Here is a 23,405-nt window from a genome sequence, read left to right as displayed (position 1 = left end):
GCGGTGGCCCGGCAGAAGAACCGAAGAGGGGGACAAGACCCCCAAAGTCGGAAGAAAGAGAAGAAGATAGCGGAGGAGTCCGGTGAGAAGACCCCCAAAGACGGAAGACCCCCGGAGCTGTGCAATAAACTATTTTAACCCTTGTGTGTTGTGTTTTTTTTTTTTTTACTTTATTTTACAGGTGAATGGGTAGGGGTACATTATACCCCATACTCACATAGGGTGGGGGGCCGGTATCCGGGGGCCCCCTTATTAAAGGGGGCTCCCGGATTCCGATAAGCCCCCCGCCCGCAGACCCCGACCCCACCTGGTACGGCTCAGGAGGGGGGGGGGCGCTCGCTCGTCCCCCCCTTTCCTGGCCGGCCGGGTAGCGTGCTCAGACAAGGGTCTGATGTGGACCTGGGGGGACCCCCACGCCGATTTTTTTTTTTTTTTTTTTTTTTTTTTTTTTTTTTTTTTTTCAGCGTTGGGGTTCCCCTTTAAGTCCATACCAGGTGGTGGGGCCAGTGACGCATCCTTCGTGGGCCCCGCCTACCTGGAGACGTGCTCAAAATGAGCAGACTTTTCTCCGGGCGGGAAAAGTCCGTTCATTTCAAAAGTACGGCGGACTGGCATATGCACGGCCGGATTGTCCGCCGAAATGCAAGTCCGGCGGGAAGATTGGAGTGCAAAACTACTTTCTAAGTCTGCTGTACTTTCGGGTAAAAAAAGTCCGCCGGAGGCTACACATGGAGGGATTGTCCAGCGGACTTGAGTTTGCCGGACTTTTCCACCAATTGTTTGATTGTGTGTACGCGGCATTAGGCACACATTTAACCCATTGATTGCCCTAGATGTTATCCCCTTCCCAGCCAGTGTCATTAGTACAGTATATTTTTAGCACTGATCACTGTATTAGTGTCACTGGTTCCCACAAAGTGTCAAAAGTGTCACTAATGCCGCATACACACGAGCGGAATGTCAGACAGAAAAAGTCCGACAGAATCTTTTCATCGGATATTCCGATCGTGTGTGGCCCTCATCTGACTTTTTTTTTTTTTTTTGAAAATTCTGACAGACCTAGAAATAGAACATGTTCTAAATATTTCCGATAGAACCACTACCTATCGGGAAAACCAATCGTCTGTATGCTGTTACAACGGACCAAAAACAACGCATGCTCTAAAGCAAGTATGAGACTTTGTGCGACCATGTGTAGGCAAGACAAGTTGGGGGCAAAATCTGTCGTAAAAAATCAGAGACAGATTTTGTCGTCGGTATGTCTGACCGTGTGTACAGGGCATAAGTCTGCTAATTGTAGATTAATAATAGTTAAGCTATTAAGTTAGGATAAGGAGATGCACAGGGCAGTGGAAGTAGAGTTAAAGTGGATGTAGGTCAAATTTCATGAATCAGGTTTACATATCTGTAGCCCTTCCTGCTGTTTTGTTGCTCTGTTATCAGCGCAACCAAGATAAAACCAGCCTGAAATTTGTGTTAAGGCAGGTTGCCGTAAATAGATTAGTAGAGGGCTGGACTTGCCACAGTACAGCTCTGCAAGTCTCTGCCTGTGTGTGTGTGTGTGTGTGTGTGTGTGTGTGTGTGTGTGTGGGGGGGGGGGGGGGGGGGTGACATTTAGAATGACATTTCTAAAAGTAATTTAAAATGCTTGTGGTTTTAATGTAATGTCTGGTCCCAACAATATGGATGAAAATCATTGAGAAAAATTGCATGGGTACCCACCCCCTGCCCATTACCAGCCCCTTTGGGTCTTGTACGGATATTAAGGGAAACCCCGTACCCAAATTAAAAAAAGGAAAGGCGTGGGGCCCCCAGGCCCTATATACTCAGAACAGCAGTATACAGGCGGTGCAAACAAGACAGGGCCTGTGTAAGTTTGTTGTTAAGTAGACTCTGTTTGTAACTTTGAACTGGTACATTTTTAAAGTGCAGCTCCAATCAAAAAATCTATTTTTAAGCTTTTTGGAAAACCTAGGGAAGGGTTATCACCCCTTTTTTCCATCTGTGCGCCTCTTCAGAAGATTTCACCTCACTTTCTGTCCCAATGACCAATGTTTTTTTTTTTTAAATGTGGGGTTTTTAGTAAAACAAGGATTGGGATAAAGCATCAGTGGAGAGGAGACACGTTTTTCCCTTATCAACACTTACAGGAGAGAATTTCCCTTCCTAGGTGTAGATTTCATCTCACTTCCTGTTGTCTCCTTCCGTTTGCAAGTAGGTGACGTTTGTAAGTTGGATGTCTGAAAGTAGGGGCTTGCCCTATATGATCTGCATACATCTGGCCTAAGGTGTTAGTGTTGCCACAACACTGTAAGCCCTCAAAGTGACTCTTGGTGGGCGCTGGAATGCCCTGCTGTGAACTATTATATCAAGAATTGTAATTACATGCACCTGTTGAACAGGGGCAGAAAAATTGGGCCTTAGGCACTGGTGCTGGTGCCCCGACACTGCAACCCCTCACAGATACTCTAGTTGGAGCGCAGGAATGAGCCCGCCTGCAAAGTATTGCATCAATACACAAAATTGTAATTACACACCCCTGTTAAACAGGGGCTGAAAAATTGGGCCTTAGCCACTGCTGGTGGCGCCAGAACCAAAAATGTTCTTCCAAGCTATCAGCAGGATTATTGAGGAGGAAGAGGATAGTCACTCAGCATCAGCATAGGCAGTCTTGAAGGGATCTGACATTTCAAAAAAAAATTATTCGGTTTCATCAGCTTCAGGTGCTTGGTAGCTGGTGGTGATCCAAGACTGATTCATGTTTATGAAGGTCAGTCGATCAACCGAGTCGGTGGACAGGCACACCCTGTGATCGGTTACAAAGCCTCCAGCAGCACTGAATGTGCGTTCTGAAAGAACGCTGGATGCAGGACAGGCCAGTAGCTCAATTGCATACTGTGCAAGCTTTGGCCAGTGATACATCCTCAAGACCCAGTAACCCAGAATATTGTTGGTGGGAAAGGTGTCCAAGTATGATCTTGCCCCTAGGTATTCCTGCACCATTTAAATCAGACGCTGGTGATGGTTGCTGGAACCGTGCAATTTTTTTGTGCCAGGCTCCACCTCCATGCTGACTCCTCCTCCTCTTCCTGTGTGATCAGTGGGCCTTGAGAGGCAAGGAAGTCCTCCTCTTCCTGCCTCTGTTCTGCCTCAAGTGCCCTGTCCATTATTCCATGCAGTGTGTGCTCCAACAGGTGGACAAGAGGGACAATGTCACTGATGCATGCACTGTCACAGCTCACCATCCTTGTGACCTCCTCAAATGGTGACAGGACAGTGCATGCATCCCTGATCATGGCCAGCTGGCGTGGGGAAAAAAAACAAGCTCCCCTGACCCTGTCCTGGTGCCGCAGTTGCACAGGTACTCATTGATGGCCCTCTACTGCGTGTGCAGCCGCTGAAGCACGGCCAACGTTGAGTTCCACCTGGTGGGTATGTCACAGATTAGGCAGTTCTTGGGCAGGTTCAATTCCTTTTGGAGGTCAGCCAGCCGAGCACTGGCATTATATGACCGGCGGAAATGAACACAGACTTTCCTGGCCAGCCTCAGGACATCCTGTAAGCCCGGGTACCTGCCCAAGAATCGCTGCACCACCAAGTTAAGGACATGAGCCAGACAGGACACATAGGTCAGTTGTCCCTGTCGGAGGGTGGAGAGGAGGTTGGTGCCATTGTCGCAAACCACCATTCCTTGCTTAACCACTTGGCGCCCATACTACGTCTATTGACATCATGGGCTTTCGGTGGTTATATCTGAATGATGCCTGAGGCCACAGACATCATTCAGATATTTGCATTTTCAGCCGGCAATTCCCTGCACCATAAGAATGATCATAGCGGCTGTTCCGCCGTTTGATCGTTCTTACGGGCGGCGGGAGGGGACACCCCCCCCCTCCTACCGCCCTCCGGTGCTTGTACTGACTCACCGCTTCCATCGGTGAGTCGGTCACAGGATCCGCCGGCCCCCGCAAGTTACCATAAAGATTTCTGGTGGACCAGATCGTCCCTGGAGTCTCTATGATCGTTCGGAGGCCAGGCGCGATGTTATGACGTCACGCCCGGCCTCTGTATTCAAATTAACGGCGCCGATCTGACTAGGAAGCCAGGATCGTTTTTTTATTTTATTTTATTCTTCCCAGCCTAGAGGTGAGATGTGGGGTCTTATTGACCCCATATCTCACTGTAAATATGTCCGATCGTGCCATATTCCTATTACAAGGGATGTTTACATTCCTTGTAATAGGAATAAAAGTCATACATTTTTTTTTTTTAAGTGTCAAAAAATAAAAATAAAATGAACACTAAAAAAAAGTAAAGCGCCCCTGTCCCCGTGAGCTTGTGCACAGAAGCGAACACATACGTAAGTCCCGCCCACATATGAAAACGGTGTTCAAACCACACATGAGGTATCGCCGCGAACGTTAGAGCGAGAGCAATAATTCTAGCTCTAGACCTCCTCTGTAACCCAAAACATGTAACCAGTAAAAAAATTTAAAGCGTCACCTATGGGGATTTTTAAATACCAAAGTTTGACGCCATTACACGAGCTCTGCAATTTTGAAGCGTGACATGTTGGGTATCTATTTACTCGGCGTATCCTCCTCTTTCACATTATGCAAAAAAATTGGGCTAACTTTACTGTTTTGTTTTTTGCATGAAACAGTTTTCTTTCTGAAAAAAACAAGTTAGAAAAGTTGCTGCGCAAATACCGTGCGAGATAAAAAGTTGCAACGACCACCATTGTATTCTCTAGGGTCTTTGCTAAAAAAAATATATAATGTTTGGGGGTTCTATGTAATTTAGCAAAACAATTAGGAATTTTACATGTAGGAGAGAAATGTCAGAATTGGCCTGGGCGCAAAGTCGTTAAGCTGGCATTGCGTCAACCACCTCTCAGCCTGCCCATGCAGAGCTGCCAGAATATCTGCCCCAATGTGGCACCTGTCCCCCAAGCACACCAGTGCAAGCATGGCATTGCATCTTTTGGCCTGCGTAATTGCATAGCCCCTCGAATGCCTACGGAGCACCGCTGGTTCCGAGGACAAAGCACAGAAAGAGGCCATGGAGGAGGAGGGGGTGGAGGAGAGAGGTGTGTCACAATCACCAGTAGAAGCATTTTGGAGGCGTGGTGGCGGAACAACCTCCAACACTACTGCACCTTGTCTTGCATCCTTCTCAGCTACCAGAAGAGTCACCAAATGGGCCGTGAAAGATAAGTAACGTCCCTGTCTATGCCTGCTGGACCATGAGTCAGCGGTATGCACCTTACTGTTGACCGCCCTGTCCAGCGAGGCATGGACATTGCCTTCTACATGCCGGTAGAGAGCCGGTGTTTGGGAACCTGCAACTGAGGAACCTCACATTGCACAAACTCATGGAAGGGGGCAGAGTCTACCAACTGAAAAGGCAGCAGTTGAAGTGTTGGCAATTTAGCCAAGCTAGCATTCAACCCCTGGGTGTGTGGATGGCTGGGAGTGAACTTCTTTCGACTATGTAGCAGCTGGGGCAGAGAAATTTGCCTGGTACAATCGGACTTCAGTTTACCGATAGTAGATTGCCCGCAAGTACTTGGCTGTGACACACCTAATTCTACACCTTCTTTCCTCTCAGTGCAGGTTTCCGAGATAACTGAAGGTATAGTGGGGTTGGAGATCCCAGCTGATGAGGAGCAAGGAGAGGTACGCTTTGTTCTTTAGTGTGGGTCTTTTAGGTACGCTTGCCAATGAACTGCATGGCTGACATAAGTCTGGTCAAGTACGTGGTGCCCAAGCGGCTGATGTTTTGGCCACACGAGATATGCTTGAGACATATGTTGCAAATAGCAACGGTGCAATCTGATGCACTCGTCTCAAAAAAGGCCCACACCAAAGAACTTTTAGAATAATGCCGCGTACACACGATCAAACAATCCGGTGGAAAAGTCCGGCAAACTCAAGTCCGCCAAACAATCCCCCCGTGTGTAGCCTCCGGCATACTTTTTTGACCCGACAGTACGGCGGACTTAGAATTTCGGTTTGCACAACAATCTGCCCGCCGTACTCGCATTTCGGCGGACAATCCGGCCGTGTGTATGCCAGTCCGCCGTACTTTTGAAATGAGCGGACTTTTCCCGCCCGGAGAAAAGTCCGCTCATTTCGAGCGGGTCTCCAGGTAGGCAGGGCCCGCGAAGGAGACATCGCTGGCCCCGCCGCCTGGTATGGACTTAAAGGGGAACCCCAACGCCGAAAAAAATCGGCGTGGGGGTCCCCCCCAAGTCCACAACAGACCCTTGTCCGAGCACGCTACCCGGCCGGCCAGGAAAGGGGGGCGAGCGAGCGCCCCTCCCTCCTTAGCCGTACCAGGCCGCGTGCCCTCAACATGGGGGGTGCCTTGGGGAAGGGGGGGGCGCGCGGCCCCCCCACCCCAAAGCACCTTGTCCCCATGTTGATGAGGACAAGGGCCTCTTCCCGACAACCCTGGCCGTTGGTTGTCGGGGTCTGCGGGGGGCTTATCGGAAATCTGGGAGCCCCCTTTAATAAGGGGGCCCCGGATACCGGCCCCCCACCCTATGTGAATGAGTATGGGGTACAATGTACCCCTACCCATTCACCTGTAAAATAAAAGTACAAAAAAAACACAACACATGAGATAAAATACTTTATTGCACAGCTCCGGGGGTCTTCCGTCTTCGGGGGTCTTCTCGCCGGACTCCTCCGCTATCTTCTTGTAGCTCTTTTGCTAGCAGAGGAGTCCGGCTTTCTTCCTCGCCGCCGGCCTCTTCTCCCGACTTCGGGGGTCTTGTCCCCCTCTTCGGTTCTTCTGCCGGGCCACCGCGCCTTCTTATAGCTCTTTTACAGGCGGTGAGTGTGCAATGTACAGGGATAGTGACAATTGTAGACACTCAGGTTGAACTGGATGGACTGGTGTCTTTATTCAACCTTACTACCTATGTAACTATGTAACAATCAGTTTTAAATGACTTTTTTCCTTTAGAAATTTCATTTTGCTGTGGTACTGTTCTAAAAACGGGAAAATTGTCACTTTACAGGCATGCTATAGACACCCCCCAGGCACAATAGGAGGAAGGAATATTCACAAAGGAATATTTCATTTTTATTGTTTCACTTTAAGCATTATTAAAATCACTGCTCCCGAAAAAAAACACTTGTTTAAGTTTTTTTGCATTGATGGGGCAGGGCCCAGGTCCCCAGACACTTTTTATGCAATAACTTACATATAAGCCTTCAAAAATTAGCACTTTTTATTTTTCATGTTCATGTCCTATAGACTTGTGTTCGTCCGATTTTTTTTTTTTTTTTTTTTTTTTTTTTTTATTTATTTTTATTTTTTTTGCCTGTTTGCAAGTTCTGGTGCGAACCAAATTGGGGGGTGTTCAGCTCATTCTTAATGGAGAGTGATAAATGAAACCCTATAGTTACCCCTTTTGATTTACCTGTAGAATTATTACTCAAATGCCTTTAAGTGTAATATTTATTTAGCATGACCGGTGCTGATGAGGCTTGAAATCCGTCTCTTGAATGAAAGGGATCTGAACACCTTGTTTTTGCATATTATACAGTACCTTGAATCACTTTTGAAGTAAGTTTAGTCAATGAATATTAAGGGATCAAAAATTAATGGAAGTCATTATGGTTGGGGCAGTAGAGCAACTATGAAGTTACCAAAAGTCAGTCAGAAGCCCCCCAAAAAGAGCGCGCAAAGAATGACAGAGGATAGAAGAAAGAAGAGGCAAAGGCACATAGCAAGACAGGGAGAGCTGAGAGGATGGCCCCAGGTCTAACTAGTCAGGGACTAGGATGGGGGTAGATATGAATGGATAAGGGCCTGTGGGGGGGGGGGGGGGGGGAGTGAATAAAGGACCCAGGAAAGAAAACAAAACAATAGGGGGGGGGGGTGAGGGGAAACACAAATTCAAAAGCACAAATTGGACCTGTGCAACTTTGAATCCTATGGTAGTGGTGTCAGAGAAGGGTTTTTTCCAGCCACATTCGCCATGTTCCTGCGCGCATGCGTGATGGATTAGTGCTCTGGTGCACACACGTGCGTGGCCCGATAGAGAGGTGTGCGCAATAGCACATATGTGCGTGCAATAGCTCACGGATGTGCGCAATGGTGCACGCCTGATGTGACACTCTGATGAGGCTATTTAAAATGGCTCTGGCATTCAAACGGTTTGCTGGTTTGTCCTCAGCTTCCCGTTCGTACCCGTTTCCAGTTTGCCATATATGACTTCCTGTTGTGACCTGGACTGTTTCTGACTGCGCTGCTGTTCTCCTAGATCTGACCCTCGGCCTGCTTAACAGACTTTGCTTTACCTGCCCATCAGTGTTTGACCCTCGGCCTGCCTAACTGACTTTGTTTACCTGCCTACAAGTGTTTGACCCTCAGCCTGCCTAACTGACTTGCTTACCTCCTCTAGTACCTGATCCTTTGCTGTGACCCGGGTTGCTCGCTACATCCTGCATTGGACCCTCAGCCATTCCCTGAACCTCTGCAAACCTTGGTTCAGCTCTGCAGCCTTCCCTCAGGAACTCGCATACCTGCTGGTGGCCTGTGCCTCTGCATGCCACCCGCTCCCTGTGCCACCTTCGGGAGGCGGGGTGCACGTAGTCGCAAGGACGATCCTCTCTCGCTATCTCGGCCTCGGTAAGTACTCACCTGGCAGTACAAGCCAGCCAGATGTCAGAGGCCGACAGTGCGTGTTCCCTTCTGGATATCTTGTGCCAGCAGGTCTCAGCCTTTACGATGCAGTTCAAAAGCCGCAAAGAGGATATACCCAAATTGATAGCCGCCTTCAGCAACTTTCCGGATCACCTTTTACCTGCAACCGCAGCTCCCGCACCTACCAGTGGGGCCTCCTCCTCTCACGCCTGACAACCTTCAACATGTTCCCTCAGTATACCTTGGGTTCCAAGATGTGTTTGATAAACAAAAGGCTGATTGCTTACCACCTCACCGGCCTTATGATTGCTCTATTGACCTCCTACCTGGCTCAGAAGTTCTTTTTTGGACGCATCTTCCCGTTGTCAGAAACAGAGCTAAAAGCTCTTAAGAATTGCATTGATGAAAATCTAGAAAAGGGCTTCATCCGCCCCTCCTCTTCACCAGCCAGAGCTGGTATCTTTTTTTTTTTTTTTTGAAAAAAAGGATGGGTCCCTAAGGCCGTGTGTGGACTACAGGCAATTAAATAACATAACTATCAAGAACCAATACCCGCTACCACTTATTCCAGAGCTATTTCAACTATTCCAATCGACCTGAATCTTCTTTAATTTAGATCTTCGGGGCACCTACAACCTCATCAGGATTCGGGCCGGGGATGAGTGGAAAACCGCCCTCAGGTCCAGGTTTGGACATTACAAATTACGAATTGATGCCCTTTGGGCTCTGTAACGCCCCAGCCACTTTTCAACATCTGGTCGATACTTTTGGTGAATACCTTGACGACTTCCTAGTCGTCTACCTGGATGACATTCTCATTTTTTCTGCCACCATTGAGTTGCACCGAGTTCATGTTAAAAAGGTCCTCACAATACTCAGAAATCATAAGCTGTACCTCAAAGCTGAGAAATGCAAGTGTGAGAAGACTGTTGTGCAGTTCCTGGGATTCATCATCTCTACCAACGGGGTCGCGATGGACCCACAAAAAGTCAAGGCAATCCAAGAATGGCCAGCTCCATCAGACAAGAAGGGAGTACAACCATTCATAGGTTCGGCAACTTTTATAGGAGATTTATTGTTGGATTTTCACCCATCATCCAGCTGACACGGCAACACAGTCATTTCCAATGGTCACAGGAAGCATTTACCAAGCTAAAAACTTTATTTACATCTGCACCTATTTTACAGCACCCCGATCCGGCCCTACCATTTGTATTAGAAGTGGACACTTCGGAAACCGCTACAGGGGCCATTCTCTCCCAGAGAGAACATTTTTGTCCCACGAGAAGCAAGGCCTTTGGCTCTCAAAACGTTTCATGATCACAAATTGGCAGGTGACTTCGGAACAAAAAAGACTGCTGAACTAATCTCCTGTTCTTTCTAGTGGCTGGAGTGGAGCCAGGATTGTAAGGACTGTCTCTTCTTGCCTGCTATGCCAGCGCAATAAGGGTCCAAACACCAAATCCTGGGGTCTGGGGTCCTTGCCCATCCCGGAATGGTCGTGGGCAGAATTTTCCATGGACCTCATTGTAGACCTACCTGCCTCGGGGGGGGGGGGGGTTACCACCATCCTGGTCGTTGTTGATCAGAAATAATTAGACTTCATGGAGTGCCTAAGAGCATCGTCTCGGATAGAGGTGTCCAATGTACCTCCAAGTTTTGGAAAGAGCTCTGTAAAACTTTGGAAATAAAGATTTGCCTCTCCTCAGCGTACCATCTCCAGAGCAACGGCCAGATGGAGAGGATGAATCAATCGTTGGAGTGGTACCTCCATTGTTTCTGTTCTGGCTCTCAGGATTATTGGCCGACTCTACTGCCGTTTGCTGAGTTTGCATACAACAACTCAATTCACTCCGCCACTAATCAAACACCCTTCTGGGCAGACTTTGAGTTCCATCCTCCCTTCTTCCCTGACATCATTCCTCAAATGTCTGTCCCTGCCATACAAGACTGGATAGCCTCCACACAATCTAACTTTCAAAAAGATTTAGGATACCTTACAGAAAGCTCAGGACAGTTATAAGAGACCGCATGACCAAGGAAGGAAGGAAATTCAGTCTTCAAGGTTGGCGAGGAAGTTTGGTTGTCAACCGCAAATTTTTAATTATCTCTGCCCTCACGGAAACTTCGGCCAAGGTTCATTAGGCCTTTTTAAAATTAAGAGGATGATCAACCCTGTGGCATTTGAGCTGGCATTACCAAACTCTTACAGGATACACCCAGTATTCCACGCATCCCTTCTGAAGCCCGTTGTGTCCGGCTCTTTGCCTGGGAGAAAGGAACTTCCTCCCCCGCCAGTTAAAGTGTACGGGGAAAACAAACTTGAAGTAGTCTATTTTGAGTTGCAGGAAGAGGGGCAGACAACTCCAATACCTAATTCAATGGAAGAGATACCCTCCTGAGGACAACTCCTGGGAGCCCGCTAGGAATCTGCATGCCCACATTTGATTCAAGACTCAAATAGAGCCGCGCTATCCTAAAAATTGATCTTAGGGTATATACCTCCCATATGGGGGACTGTATATGTAGAAACAAACAATAAATACAGTGCAATATCATATAATAAATGTGACATGAATAGCCTACAATGCAAAAATTTCAATCGTGACTACTAAATGTATAAAAAATCAATAAACAAAATTATAATAACACTTGTGCATCAACAAAAACTGTGATATAACATATGAGAACATTCAAAAACGTCCTCAATTTGAATGTGTCCTTATTTAATAGTCCTCAAAGTGAATCCATAAAAATAAGATGCAAAACACCACGTGGTAGATCTAGTGTTTAGAAGAGTTGACTCTCTATTTCATGTTCCAAGCTGCAAGGCATACTGCAGTGCACCACCACCATGAATTAAGATTGTCTCCTTACCAGATGTCCCTAAGTAGTGCGCTTTAAGCCCTTGTACACACGGTCGGAGAATCTGTCAGAATGAGTCTTATCGGACCGTGTTGTCAGATAATCCGACTGTGTGTGGTATGCATCGGACTGATTCCGTCCGAATCTCCGTCCGACCCAATTTTCCAACATGTTGGAAATATTTCCCGACCAACTGGGCCGGACGGACCTAATCCGATCATGTGTAGAGCATTTTCATCGGACCAAGTGCCACGCATGCTCAGATCAAATTCCTACATCAAAGCTATTGGCTACTAGCTTGAATGTAGTCCCATCGACACGAAATTACGTCATCACGTTCTGAAAGATCGGATTTTTTGCCAACTTGGCCCGACCGTGTGTATGCAACAGTTTCGGACACAATCCGTCGGACTAAATCCGACGGGCAAAATCCGACGGATTTGGTTGGCAAAATCTCCGACCGTGTGTACGTGGGCTAAGAAATCAGGCCAGACTGTGTGTATTCCTCAATCCTCCAAAACTCCGCCCTCCTCCAAGATTATAATTCAGAAGGACTCCAATTTATTTGTATTAAATGGTCCAACATAAGAAGGGAGAGAAAGCGCTCCAATAGTGTAAAAACGTTTATTTAATAAAATCAAATAATAAAAAAATACACTTACAAGCATACTGTAAGGTTAGGCATGTCTAAATGGGAAGCGTCGGCCGAACGCAGTTCTCCACAGATATGTCTTTTCTCCAGCTGGTGTAGTTCGAGGCAGGTGTGACACGCTGTTCATTGCCTCGAACTACACCAGTTGGAGAAAGGACATATCTGTGGAGAACTGCGTTTGGCCGACGCTTCCCATTTTGACATGCCTAACCTTACAGTATGCTTGTAAGTGTGTTTTTTTTTTTTTTTTTTTTTTTTTTTTTTTTAATTAAATAAACGTTTTTACACTATTGGAGCGATTTCTCTCCCTTATGTTGGACCATTTAATACAAATAAATTGGAGTCCTTCTGAATTATAATCTTGGAGGAGGGCGGAGTTTTGGAGGAGTGAAGAATACACAGTCTGGCCTGATTTCTTAGACCCCTTTCACACAGGGGCGTTTTTCTGGCGTTTTTCAAGCGCTTTAGCGTTAAAAAAAGCACCTGTAAAGCGCTTGAAAGAAGCCTCATCTGCAGTCCCAATGTGAAAGCCCAAGTGCTTTAAGAGCCCTTTCACGATGTCAGCGCCCGAAAAACGCTCGTAAAGCGCTGCTTAAACTAGCAGCGCTTTACCAGCGTTTTTTGAGCGTTATTGGGGCTTTTAATAAAGGGTTAAAAGCACCCACAAAACGCTGCTGCCAATAGCGTTTTTCAGGCGTTTTACAGGCGCTTCCCATTGATTTCAATGGAAAGGGGCGCTTTAGGAGCGTTGTATTCACCGCTGCAAAGAAGCTGCTTGCAGGACTTTTTTTGACGCCCTGCCAGCGCAGCGCCTCGGTGTGAAAGCACTCGGGCTTTTACATTGGGATTACAGTTGCAGCTTCTTTCAGGCGCTTTTTTTAACGCTAAAGCGCCTGAAAAATGCCCCAGTGTGAAAGGGATCTCGGTGTGAAAGCACTCGGGCTTTTACATTGGGATTGCAGTTGCGGCTTCTTTCAGGCGCTTTTTTTAACGCTAAAGCGCATGAAAAACGCCTGAAAAACGCCCCAGTGTGAAAGGGGTCTTAGAGCGCACTACTTAGGGACATCTGGTAAGGAGCCAATCTTAATTCATGGTGGTGGTGCACTGCAGTATGCCTTGCGGCTTGGAACATGAAATAGAGAGTCAACTCTTCTAAACACTAGATCTACCACGTGGTGTTTTGCATCTTATTTTTATGGATTCACTTTGAGGACTATTAAATAAGGACACATTCAAATTGAGGACGTTTTTGAATGTTCTCATATGTTATATCACAGTTTTTGTTGATGCACAAGTGTTATTATAATTTTGTTCATTGATTTTTTTTTTATACATTTAGTAGTCACGATTGAAATTTTTGCATTGTAGGCTATTCATGTCACATTTATTATATGATATTGCACTGTATTTATTGTTTGTTTCTACATATACAGTCCCCCATATGGGAGGTATATACCTTAAGATCAATTTTTAGGATATCGCGGTTCTAATTGAGCCATGTTTACACGTATATAACTTTTTGGTATATAACAGAACTGCAGCAGTATTGGATTTGTATTTTCTAATTTATATTTTGTAGCGCAATTTTTCCCTCTCTTGTTTATTCACATTTGATTCAAGCCTTCCACCGGGATCATTCAGAATTGATGTCCAGTCTGGGCATCCAGGGTCCGCCCCTAGGGGGGACACTGTCAGAGAAACCTTTTTTCCAGCTGCATTCGCCATGTTCCTGCACACATGCATGCTGGATTGGCGCTCCGGCGCGCACATGTGAGCGGCCCGATGGATTGGCGTACACGTGTGCGCACAGTGGCTCGTGTGTGTGTGTGTGTGTGTATGTGTGTGTGCACAATAGTTCATGGATGTGCATGATGGCGCATGGCTGACGTGACGCTCTGGCGGGGCTATTTAAAATGCCTCTGGCATCCAAACGGTTTGCTGGTTTGTCGTCAGCTTCCTGTTTGTACCTGTTTCCAGTTTTCCGTATCTGACTACCTGCTGTGACCAGGACTGTTCCTGACTACGCTGCTGTTCTCCTAGGTATGATTCTCGGCCTGCTTAATGGACTTTGCTTTACCTGCCTACCAGTGTTTGACTCTCGGCCTGCTTAATGGCCTTTGCTTTACCTACCTACCAGTGTTTGTCCCTCGGCCTGCCTAACGGACATTTCTTGCCCTGCCTACAAATGTTTGACCCTCGGCCTGCCTAACAGACTTGCTTACCTCCTCTAGTCCTTTGCTGTGACCCAGATTGCCCGCTACATCAGGAATGGGACCCTCAGCCAGTTCCTGATCCTCTGCAAACCTTGATTCAGCTCTGCAGCCTTCCTTCAGGAACTCTAATACCTGCTGGTGGCCCATGCCTCTGTGTGCCCCCCGCTCCCTGTATCACCTCCTGGGGGACGGGGTGAGCGTAGTCGCAAGGGTGAACCGCTCTAGGCATCTCTGCCTCAGTAAGTACTCACCTGACGGGGGAGAGGTCTGTCAAGGGTCAAGAGCTAGCACATAGTGACTATAAAATAACAAATGGCAGAGAAGTGTGTGTGTGTGTGTGTGTGGAACCTACAGGTTTGGAATAATTTGGCCTATGCAATGAGAAGCCCGTTAGAAAAGTTATTTTCCTTTATGGGGAAAAAAAAAAGAAAAATTTCATTTCACGCCAACCATTCAGGCAACCCCTAAGTAGGCCCTTGGGAGAGATGCATAAACAGCTGAATAGTATCTGCGTGGATCACCTAAGAGGAAAGGGTGCACACGGTTGATGGACATGCAAATAGGTTGCTGAATAAGGAGGGGAGATACCGGTGAAGGCAAACAAAAGTCTAACAATACTCTGAGAGACTAGTACAAGTGAAGAACCACATATAGCGATAGAACCAACAGTGTCCACACTAGGAATAGTACTATAAACATTAAACATTAAGAAACCCAGTATGGCATAAGGAGGCAGTGAGGTGAGCAGCCCGGAGAAGAATGTGGCAAAGTACCCAGGGGGTCACCCCCCCCCCCCCCCCCCGGGAAAGATGTGCAATGTGCAGGTACTCTTTTGCTCTTAAGCCAGGAGACTGTGCAGAGGAAGATTCCTCCACCCCCCAGCCTACAGGCACTCCACCAGACTGGAAGAAGGTAGTCGAAAATTAGGCTCCACTCCCCCCAAATGCATCACTAAGCAATCCCCTCCTACCTGCAAATAATCATGAAGGCAAACATAGAAACTAGAGGGTAATCAATCAACACAAACAGGCAACAAATCAGAGAAAATGCTATTCTGCTCATATAAGACTTTGAAAAACATGTTGTGGTATCAAAACACAGGAACAGTTTGTCTCCCTGTTTACTCAGACTGTAAGTCAGCTGCAAATGGCTGCACATAGTACTTTTGAAATCAGAGGGAGTAGGCAACTGTAGCCAGCTTGTAGGAAGAAGACTCTCTAAAGGCATGAGATACCAGAGGGGGTTTGTTCTGGCAGGAAGTCCGAGCACAGTAAAGTGGGAGCACACTTGTTGTGCTTAGTGCAAGATCCCTCTAGAAACAGCAAAACAAAGTTCATTGGCCGAGCAAGGGCCATAAGCTCACCTAGGCAGATGCTGATAACAAATGGCAGGTCAAATGAGAGGGGTTATATCTCATAATTGCAGCAGAAAAGGGTCCATCTGCTACCCTTAGTCAATGATCAAGAACAAACACAGAAGTATAAATTGGGGCAACAGATGGGTTTCTCAGAAGTACAATCAGGTGCAAGGAGACCGTCTAATGCCCATTACCTGGATTTCCCATCAGATGAGGGCTTCACTTTTTTCCTGGAAGGTGTATGTGGCTGATGCCATTGTTCCCAGCATGGTGCTCTGGAGAACTTCCAGAGAAGAGGGTTTGGCCAAGTGACGAGATCCATAGAGGCTATGAGTAAGCACTGATTCCAGTGCGAAACGCGTCAGTTTTACGCTTTTCCTTTGCTGTGGATTATTTGATGTGATGTCACCCTCGACTTTTACTAAAAACACAGGATTTTTAGTCTTTTTCTGGTGTGCGGCTATCCAGAGCTTTTTCTGCTATTGCCTGCCTATTGCGTATGTATCAGCCAGCAACTGGGGCTCCTTGATAGGAAGAAGGGCATCCGCCCTGGAGGGCTATCCTGGAGCGGTGGTTCTCTCTTTCTTTTTCCACAGAGGGAAGCCCCAGGTTCTTCAGAAAGGCATGGAGATAATCTGGAGAATAAAGTACTGTATACAAGAAGGGCCATCCTTTCATGCAAGTAGTGCAATGATATGAGATGGCTGCCTCATGTAGTGCATGGGTTAGAGGGCATAGGGATTTCCTCTTTGCCAGTGTTTACAAGTCTCAGTATAAGATATAAGGTAATCTGGGCACCATCAAAATCAATTGAGCTCTTCTCCCAGGCCTTGAGGAGTATCTCCTCGTTCTGTTTAAAAAAATGTACTCAACATAGCACATCTCTAGGCTGAGACCTATTGGGATTGAGAGAGTCTGGGGTCCAAGGAACCATATCTATTTCGATATTCTCAGTGGGCGGTTTGCCCAGGAACCAATTAATGATGCCCAGAGAAGAAAGTAAAAGGTTCTCTTGGCGAGTTGCCCATGAGATTCCTGTGCGGACTCTGAAACTCCTCCTCTCAGAACCTCTGTAGTTCCGAAAGACTCTGAAACCTGTGACACAGCAATGCCTACTCACAGGGCATAGTGAATATGTCACAAAATTAAATGAAATAAATGTATGGGGCTCTTCATTGATAATATTTACAAATATTACATTATATAATAATATTTACAAACCTAAAGATCATTTAAACTAATAAAAACGGGCTAGAAGTAACTGAAATTCAGTGTGGTCAAACGCCACACGGATTTCTGATTCTTTTAAGTATACTTGTTTGTTATAATTAATATATTTATTTTGTTTTCATACCTGCTATGTGTAGGTGATTTGTATTAATTAACTTTTTTCTATTTTAAGTTGTTTTCATGCATTCAGTGTGCAAACTGTTTTTCTTTCAGTTCTTTGAAGGTAAAGAATTACGTCTGAAGCAGGAGTATTTTGTTGTAGCTGCCACACTTCAAGACATAGTCAGACGCTTCAAGTCTTCTAAATTTGGATGTCGTGATGCAGTTCGTACATCTTTTGAAGCATTTCCTGATAAGGTAACTATTCTCTTATGTTCTATTCTTCCACATACTACACCAACTCTTCCTTTTAATGCTGGTGCTTGCTGTCTTTCCTAGGTAGCCATACAGCTCAATGATACTCACCCATCTCTTGCCATTCCTGAGCTCATGAGACTGTTTTTAGATGTTGAAAAAATGGACTGGGATAAGGTAATATAACTTTTCTTCAATTTCTTGTGTTATCATTTATTATTCTTATTTCCATTATGTATTCAAATTTCCACAAAGTTGAAAACTGCATTTTTGTTTTGATACATACTTGGGAATTCAATAAAGCATTACTAACACTTTCTGGCAGTAGTTCCCTGCCTGTCTTTTGTGTCACAGGCAAGGTGACCTAGGAGGGGGAGCAATGAGGAAGAAATGTCCAGTATGGATACCCTGTTCTCTGTGCCAGGCTCTGACAAATTCATGTATCTGTTTCCTTACAGGTATATGAATCTGGTGCAAGCCCTGACAATTTCAGTTCAGAGCCCTGATGGATTTCAGTGTCTACAACACTTTAAGTGGTTGTAAAGGCAGAAGGTTTTTTACCTTACTGCATTCTATCCAGTAAGGTGAAAAACCTTTTTGCCTGCAGCTTCCCCCACAGCCCCTCTAAATGCATACCTGACGCAATCTCGATCCAGTGATGTGCACGAGAGCAGAGGCTCTCCCTACCCTCTGCCTCTGCACTGGCTCAGATAGCACAGCCAATGACCAGGAAACAGGGGGCAAGGCCAAGCCCCACTCTGTGTGTCTGTTTTCAGGAGATAGCACACACAATTGTCCCTATACTATACTAATACTTGCTATGGAGGCACTTGGAGGGATGGGGGAGCCAGGAGCACCCGCAGGAGACCCAAAAAGAGGAGAATCGGGGCTGCTGAAAAACAATTGCACAGAGCAGGTAAGTGTAACCTGTTTATTTTAGCAAAAATGAAACAAAAAAATCTAAACTTTTAGTTAAGTTAAAAGCTTAGTATGGCCAAAGCTTATTTTTCACCATACGTCTCTCTTCTGGGTCACAGAAGTGCACTTATTTATGCTGTCCTGTGACCCAAAATCAGCTGACAATAGGCTAAAGCCCCCTGTTGGCTGATGTCATAGAGCCAGTCCAGGCTCTGAAAGGATCCCCTCTTTAGGTTGGAATCCAGCCAGATGCCCGACTGGCAGCTGGCTCAGCCTTTCAGTGTGCCGATGAGAGCCTAAGCCAGTAGCTCCCACCCCCTTCCACAGCCTGGGCACTCCAGTGAGCACTAGGGGGCAGAGCAGAGAGCTGGTGATTGATAGTCACTATTCTCTGCTCAGTGAAGACAGAGTACTAGGTAATCAGCAGTCATGTGACTGCTCAGTTCTCAGTCTTAGAGCCAGTGTGTGGGTGGGACCTACTCACCCTGCATGCGGGAGTAACACTCCTCGTGTACACACTCACCAATGCCCGGGACCAGGCAGAGCCCCGTTCATGTGAAACTCAACATTATCACGGAACCCTGCAATGAGCCATACACCGCATGCAGTAATGCAAATCTCTCTGTGAAACATATTGTCCCATGTTTCTACACATCTTCCTTGATGTATGTTGCATTTAGAAGAGACACTGCTGAGCCAATGCTCTCTCCAACAGTCCAACATAACTCATGACACATCATCAATAAATGGATTTTGATTCTTATCCTTTGGTCTGGTGCTCCTTCCATATATGCATGTCTTTTCCTGGTAGCTTGCTTGAGTACCCACAGTAGGGTATCCTTGCCTAATCTGCGCCAATGGGCTCTTCAAATGTTTTTTGGCCTACTCACTACCTTGTTTAAACTCATGTAGAAAAGCAATTAAAATTATAGCATCTAGGCTGGTAAACAGACTGTGCAGTTAGTCTGTTTACCAGCCTAGATGCTATGATTTTAATTATATTTTTGAAATAAAGTTGAATAATTCGGAGTGCGGCTATCTAGCTACATCTTTTCTACTTCAGTTCCTGTTTCAAACAGAGCCAGCACCCCGTGGGATTGTGGAGACAGCTGTTTTGGGAGAAGTCATTACCTTAGAGCGGTAATTCTTTGTTTAAACTCATATTAAAGTCCTAGCGCCTCTTGGATGCCCATTTTTTATTGGAGTTTTCCTCACTCTCAGTGACAGATTGGGGTCCTGCCTTGCACCTAGCGTGGACCTCATACGTGTACTTACCTAAGTCCTTTGGCTCTCACGTGCCATACGGATAGATACATGGGGTCTTTGTACTGTATTTTTGGTCTCAGTTGCTTTTGGGGAAACAAAGTAATTGATGGAGTAAGAACAGCGACCCCCCCCCCCCTGCTACTGGAGGGCCTGTCACCTAAACCAGGTACCATGCTTATGACCGGCTGCTATACATTCCCACCAGTTCATGGCTACCCGTGGCAGCTACTCCCCTATTCTGATTCCTCTTCCTTTGTAGTGTAGCCTTGCTTTCATACCCTGTGTGTGATTAAGAAGCCCTGTTCCCTCAATATGTATCACCATGCACCCCTTCAGACCAGGCATAAAAACTGTTAAAAGCTTTACTGAAAACTCAGCAACACAGTTCAACAGCACAAGGTAGATGAAACAGAGCAGCCCTAACTAATGCAGGCTGCCCAGGTTTATACCAAACAGAGAAACAAAGTCCATTCAGCAAAAGTTAATTAATGGTAGGTTCATATTCCAGGGAGAATCCCAGCAGAGTGACCCAGGAGGGGGCCACATGCTCTATAAAGACTACATGTTGCAGCAGACCTTCCTCTGTAAATCTCGGCTCTGAGACCTCATCTGATAATTATGTGGCTTATAGCAGGGGACAGGATTCAAAAAGTCCAGGAAAAGAGTTTATACACAGTTAACCTCTTCCCATCCCAGGCAGCATGTAACTGTCTGTATAACGGCACAGTGCAATGATTACAACAGCAGAAATACATTAAATGACACCTCACAAGTACTTGCCTACAAGCGGGGACAGCTGCAGTATCAGGCATATGTACTGTAAACCAAACTATAAACTTCTCTTGTTTGCTCTCATTTGGCCTGCTAAATATACCATTGAAAGTGTTTTGTTATATACTGCAAGTGCAAAAACACCTGTTGATTTTGCCTAACATCATCACTTTCAGTTTCGGTTGTTGTATTCAAGCAGTTACTAGCTAGGCAAACATCTGATCAAACCTGTCTCAGTTTAATCATATGCGTTTAGGGCAGAGATGAGGTCAGGGGTCTAATAAACCCCAAATCTCTCCATAAAGAGTACCGGTCATTGCCCATGCTAAAATACATTTTATAGCTCACCTGCCCCCTTGCTCAATTCGCTAATGCAAACATGCACATAGGTCCCCCATGCATATGTAAATGGTGATTGCACCACACATCTTCATGAATGTCAGAGTGAGAGCAATAATTCTGGCACCAGACTTCCTGTTTATTTACTCAGCACAACTTCATCTTTTTTATGTTACCAAATAATTGCGTATTATATTGTGTTTGTGTGCATTCATTTTTCCTGAAAATTTGCGCTTTATAAATGGTTGAGCAAATCTTGTGCAACATAAAGAATTGCAACAACCACCATTTTATTCTCCAGGGCTTCTGCTTTGGGGGAATCTAGGATGGAAAAGGACCTAGGGGTCCTAGTATGATAGGCTCTGCAATGACATGCAATGTATAAATTGTAGTATTCCACGCTTAGGTGTAGTCTGGACTGCTGCCTCCCCTGGAGTGCTTCAGTTGAAGCTCTTGTGTTAAAAGATTGTGTATATGTGGGGGTGGGTGGAGCTGCCGTCACCTGAAGAGTGATCCTCTACAGTGAGTCACTCCTCCCAGGTGAATATGCACTAGATGGGTGATGGTCACTCCTCCCAGGTAAATATGCTATGCATGAGTGATAACTACTCCCGTCACCTGAAAGATGATTCCCCAATAGGTCACTGTTCTCAGATGGATGGTGAGTAATTTCCTAATATATGAGGTAGATATCATAAAAGGTGTTCTCACCCTGTGACCTATATCAAATATTTATTAATGTGTATTAAAAGTGCACTATTAATTGTGCTGTTTACAACCATATCAAAGTAAACTCATCAAATCTACAAAGGCAATCAAATTACATCCTAAATAATTCATCCCAAACAATATATAGTAAATGTGCAAAATAATATATGATAAAAAAATGTTATAAAAGATTAATAATCTTAGAAATTAGTAAGGTAAAAGTCCAGTGAAAAAAGTATAAAAAAAAAAAAAAAAATGGGGAAAAAAATAAATCAATTATATAGTTCAATCTCAAATAGTACAAAAATAGCAACATTTCAGGTGACTTGTGCTTATCCAAAGTAACTCATGCCTAGGTTTACCCACAGGTGTGCAGTAAATAAAATGACTTCCGTAATCCCCTTCAATTCCCCACTCACCAGATTAATGCACCCCTACCGCATGTAGTGAGTGTACTGGCTGTACTCAGAGCAAACACCTCCTCCTTGGCTCAGCAGGCACTGGAGTATCCGTATCCTTCTGCCCCTCCAGGCGTGAATCGCTTCCACTAGATGAGGTTACAGTAATCATCTTTTCCCATATTAAACCACAGGATAACCTCATGAACGAAAGAGACAGGCACTCATAGTGTAAATATGAATGGTTTGTTTTATTAAAATAAGAACTTGACACAGTCAAGTATGATGGCTAGCATGCCCTGGTTGCAAACCATGAGCTCCGTATCGGTGTGTGTTCTACAGACCGGAACTCTGCAACCAGACATGATGTGAGTGCGTACCAACCTCTGCCTTACACATTTCATCATAGGACATCGTCTGAGGCAGTGCCATCTTGGTGCACCTCGCATCTGTTAAAGTGAGCGGTCCCCTTTGGATGGGTTTAAAATCCGGGGGATCAAATTATATATGTTGCGCCCCTTGGTCTAATACCCCCATTTATATATATATATATATATATGGGCTGCTCTCCATGGGAGCCTGATTGTTTCTAAAGCGTATGCCACCAGTGGTCAAATCTGGAATTGGCAACTGCACATTTTCTTTCCATTACAATTCAGATAATATCTGGTAAAAGTAAACATTATAATAGGCTCAAAGATGTTTTCTAAAATTAATGACGTACAGCATTCAGAGGAGGTAGTATATCATTGATTGGCAATGCTTTTATAATAATTGTACTGCATATGCACCAATCCAGACCTTGCCTATGTTAAACCATATATATTTTGCAATTACATGGCCCCACAAATATTAGACCATGCCTATATTGCAGTTGGGTAACCATGAGCTTCTATTTCTCACTGTCAGAGCGTAACCCATAATATTTAAGGGTCAGCTCTAACATAACTAATTGTTTCCTATGGGAAATAATCCTCTAATTGTAAAAAAACTTCAGGAAAGTAAGGATTATGTTTAGAAGTTGGATATAAAGCAATTGACATCAATGTCGAGATTGAGGCCCCCAGGCAACAGAGACCCCAATCTATATATCCACCTTGTTTCATTCTGTGATATAAGGATCAACTAGAGACTGCTTTTGCAAAGATCGACTATTTCGAGATCAGATCGAGATGCTATAATTTTAGGATTAGGGGGCTTCCTGAATCTGAGAAGGAGGTTCAATCGGCCATTAAATCTCTCATAAAAGCCCTTATCCCAGAGATTGCTGAACACCGCCTTGAGCTGGATAGAGCAGAAGGGGAATGCCTTTTGCTAAAACTTGGTCTGATTGCACAAGAATCACCCTCCACGCAGGCCAACAGAGGAACCCCCTCCTCTGCAAAGAGACCTCCACCAGCTAGCCCACTGCAACCCACCTGGCTGAAACAAAACTCCAAAAAATCCAAAGAAAATCTTATGCCATGATGGCCAGACCCCCTCTAATGGACCAGGGCCCTGATCTGTGACTTTGCCACTTTTCACACACTTTTGGGGGAACTCCCCTGTTTTCCCAAAATTGAAAGCCCTGACTAGGGCTGTCCTACACCAGCATTGACTCTTTTTCCCTTGCTGCAGGACTGGCATATGCCGAGTGACTGGGGCATCAAACCTGGGCTTGGGTGAGGGTGGGA

General features: G+C 45.5%; 1 protein-coding gene across 1 annotated transcript in view; it reads left to right on the top strand.

Annotated features, from left to right (window-relative positions):
- PYGM (glycogen phosphorylase, muscle associated) overlaps positions 1-23,405 on the top strand; it is a 717,259-nt gene that overhangs the window by 415,285 nt on the left and 278,569 nt on the right. The window contains 2 exon segments of the mRNA XM_077457746.1: positions 17,192-17,335; positions 17,417-17,509. Coding sequence (XP_077313872.1) covers positions 17,192-17,335; positions 17,417-17,509 — 237 coding nt within the window.

The sequence above is a fragment of the Lithobates pipiens genome, unplaced genomic scaffold (assembly GCF_037356315.1).
Source record: "Lithobates pipiens isolate NorthernLeopardFrog02 unplaced genomic scaffold, aLitPip1_a1.2 Scaffold_10, whole genome shotgun sequence".
Taxonomy (NCBI): Eukaryota; Metazoa; Chordata; class Amphibia; order Anura; family Ranidae; genus Lithobates; species Lithobates pipiens.
This window is presented reverse-complemented; position numbering and strand designations above follow the sequence as displayed.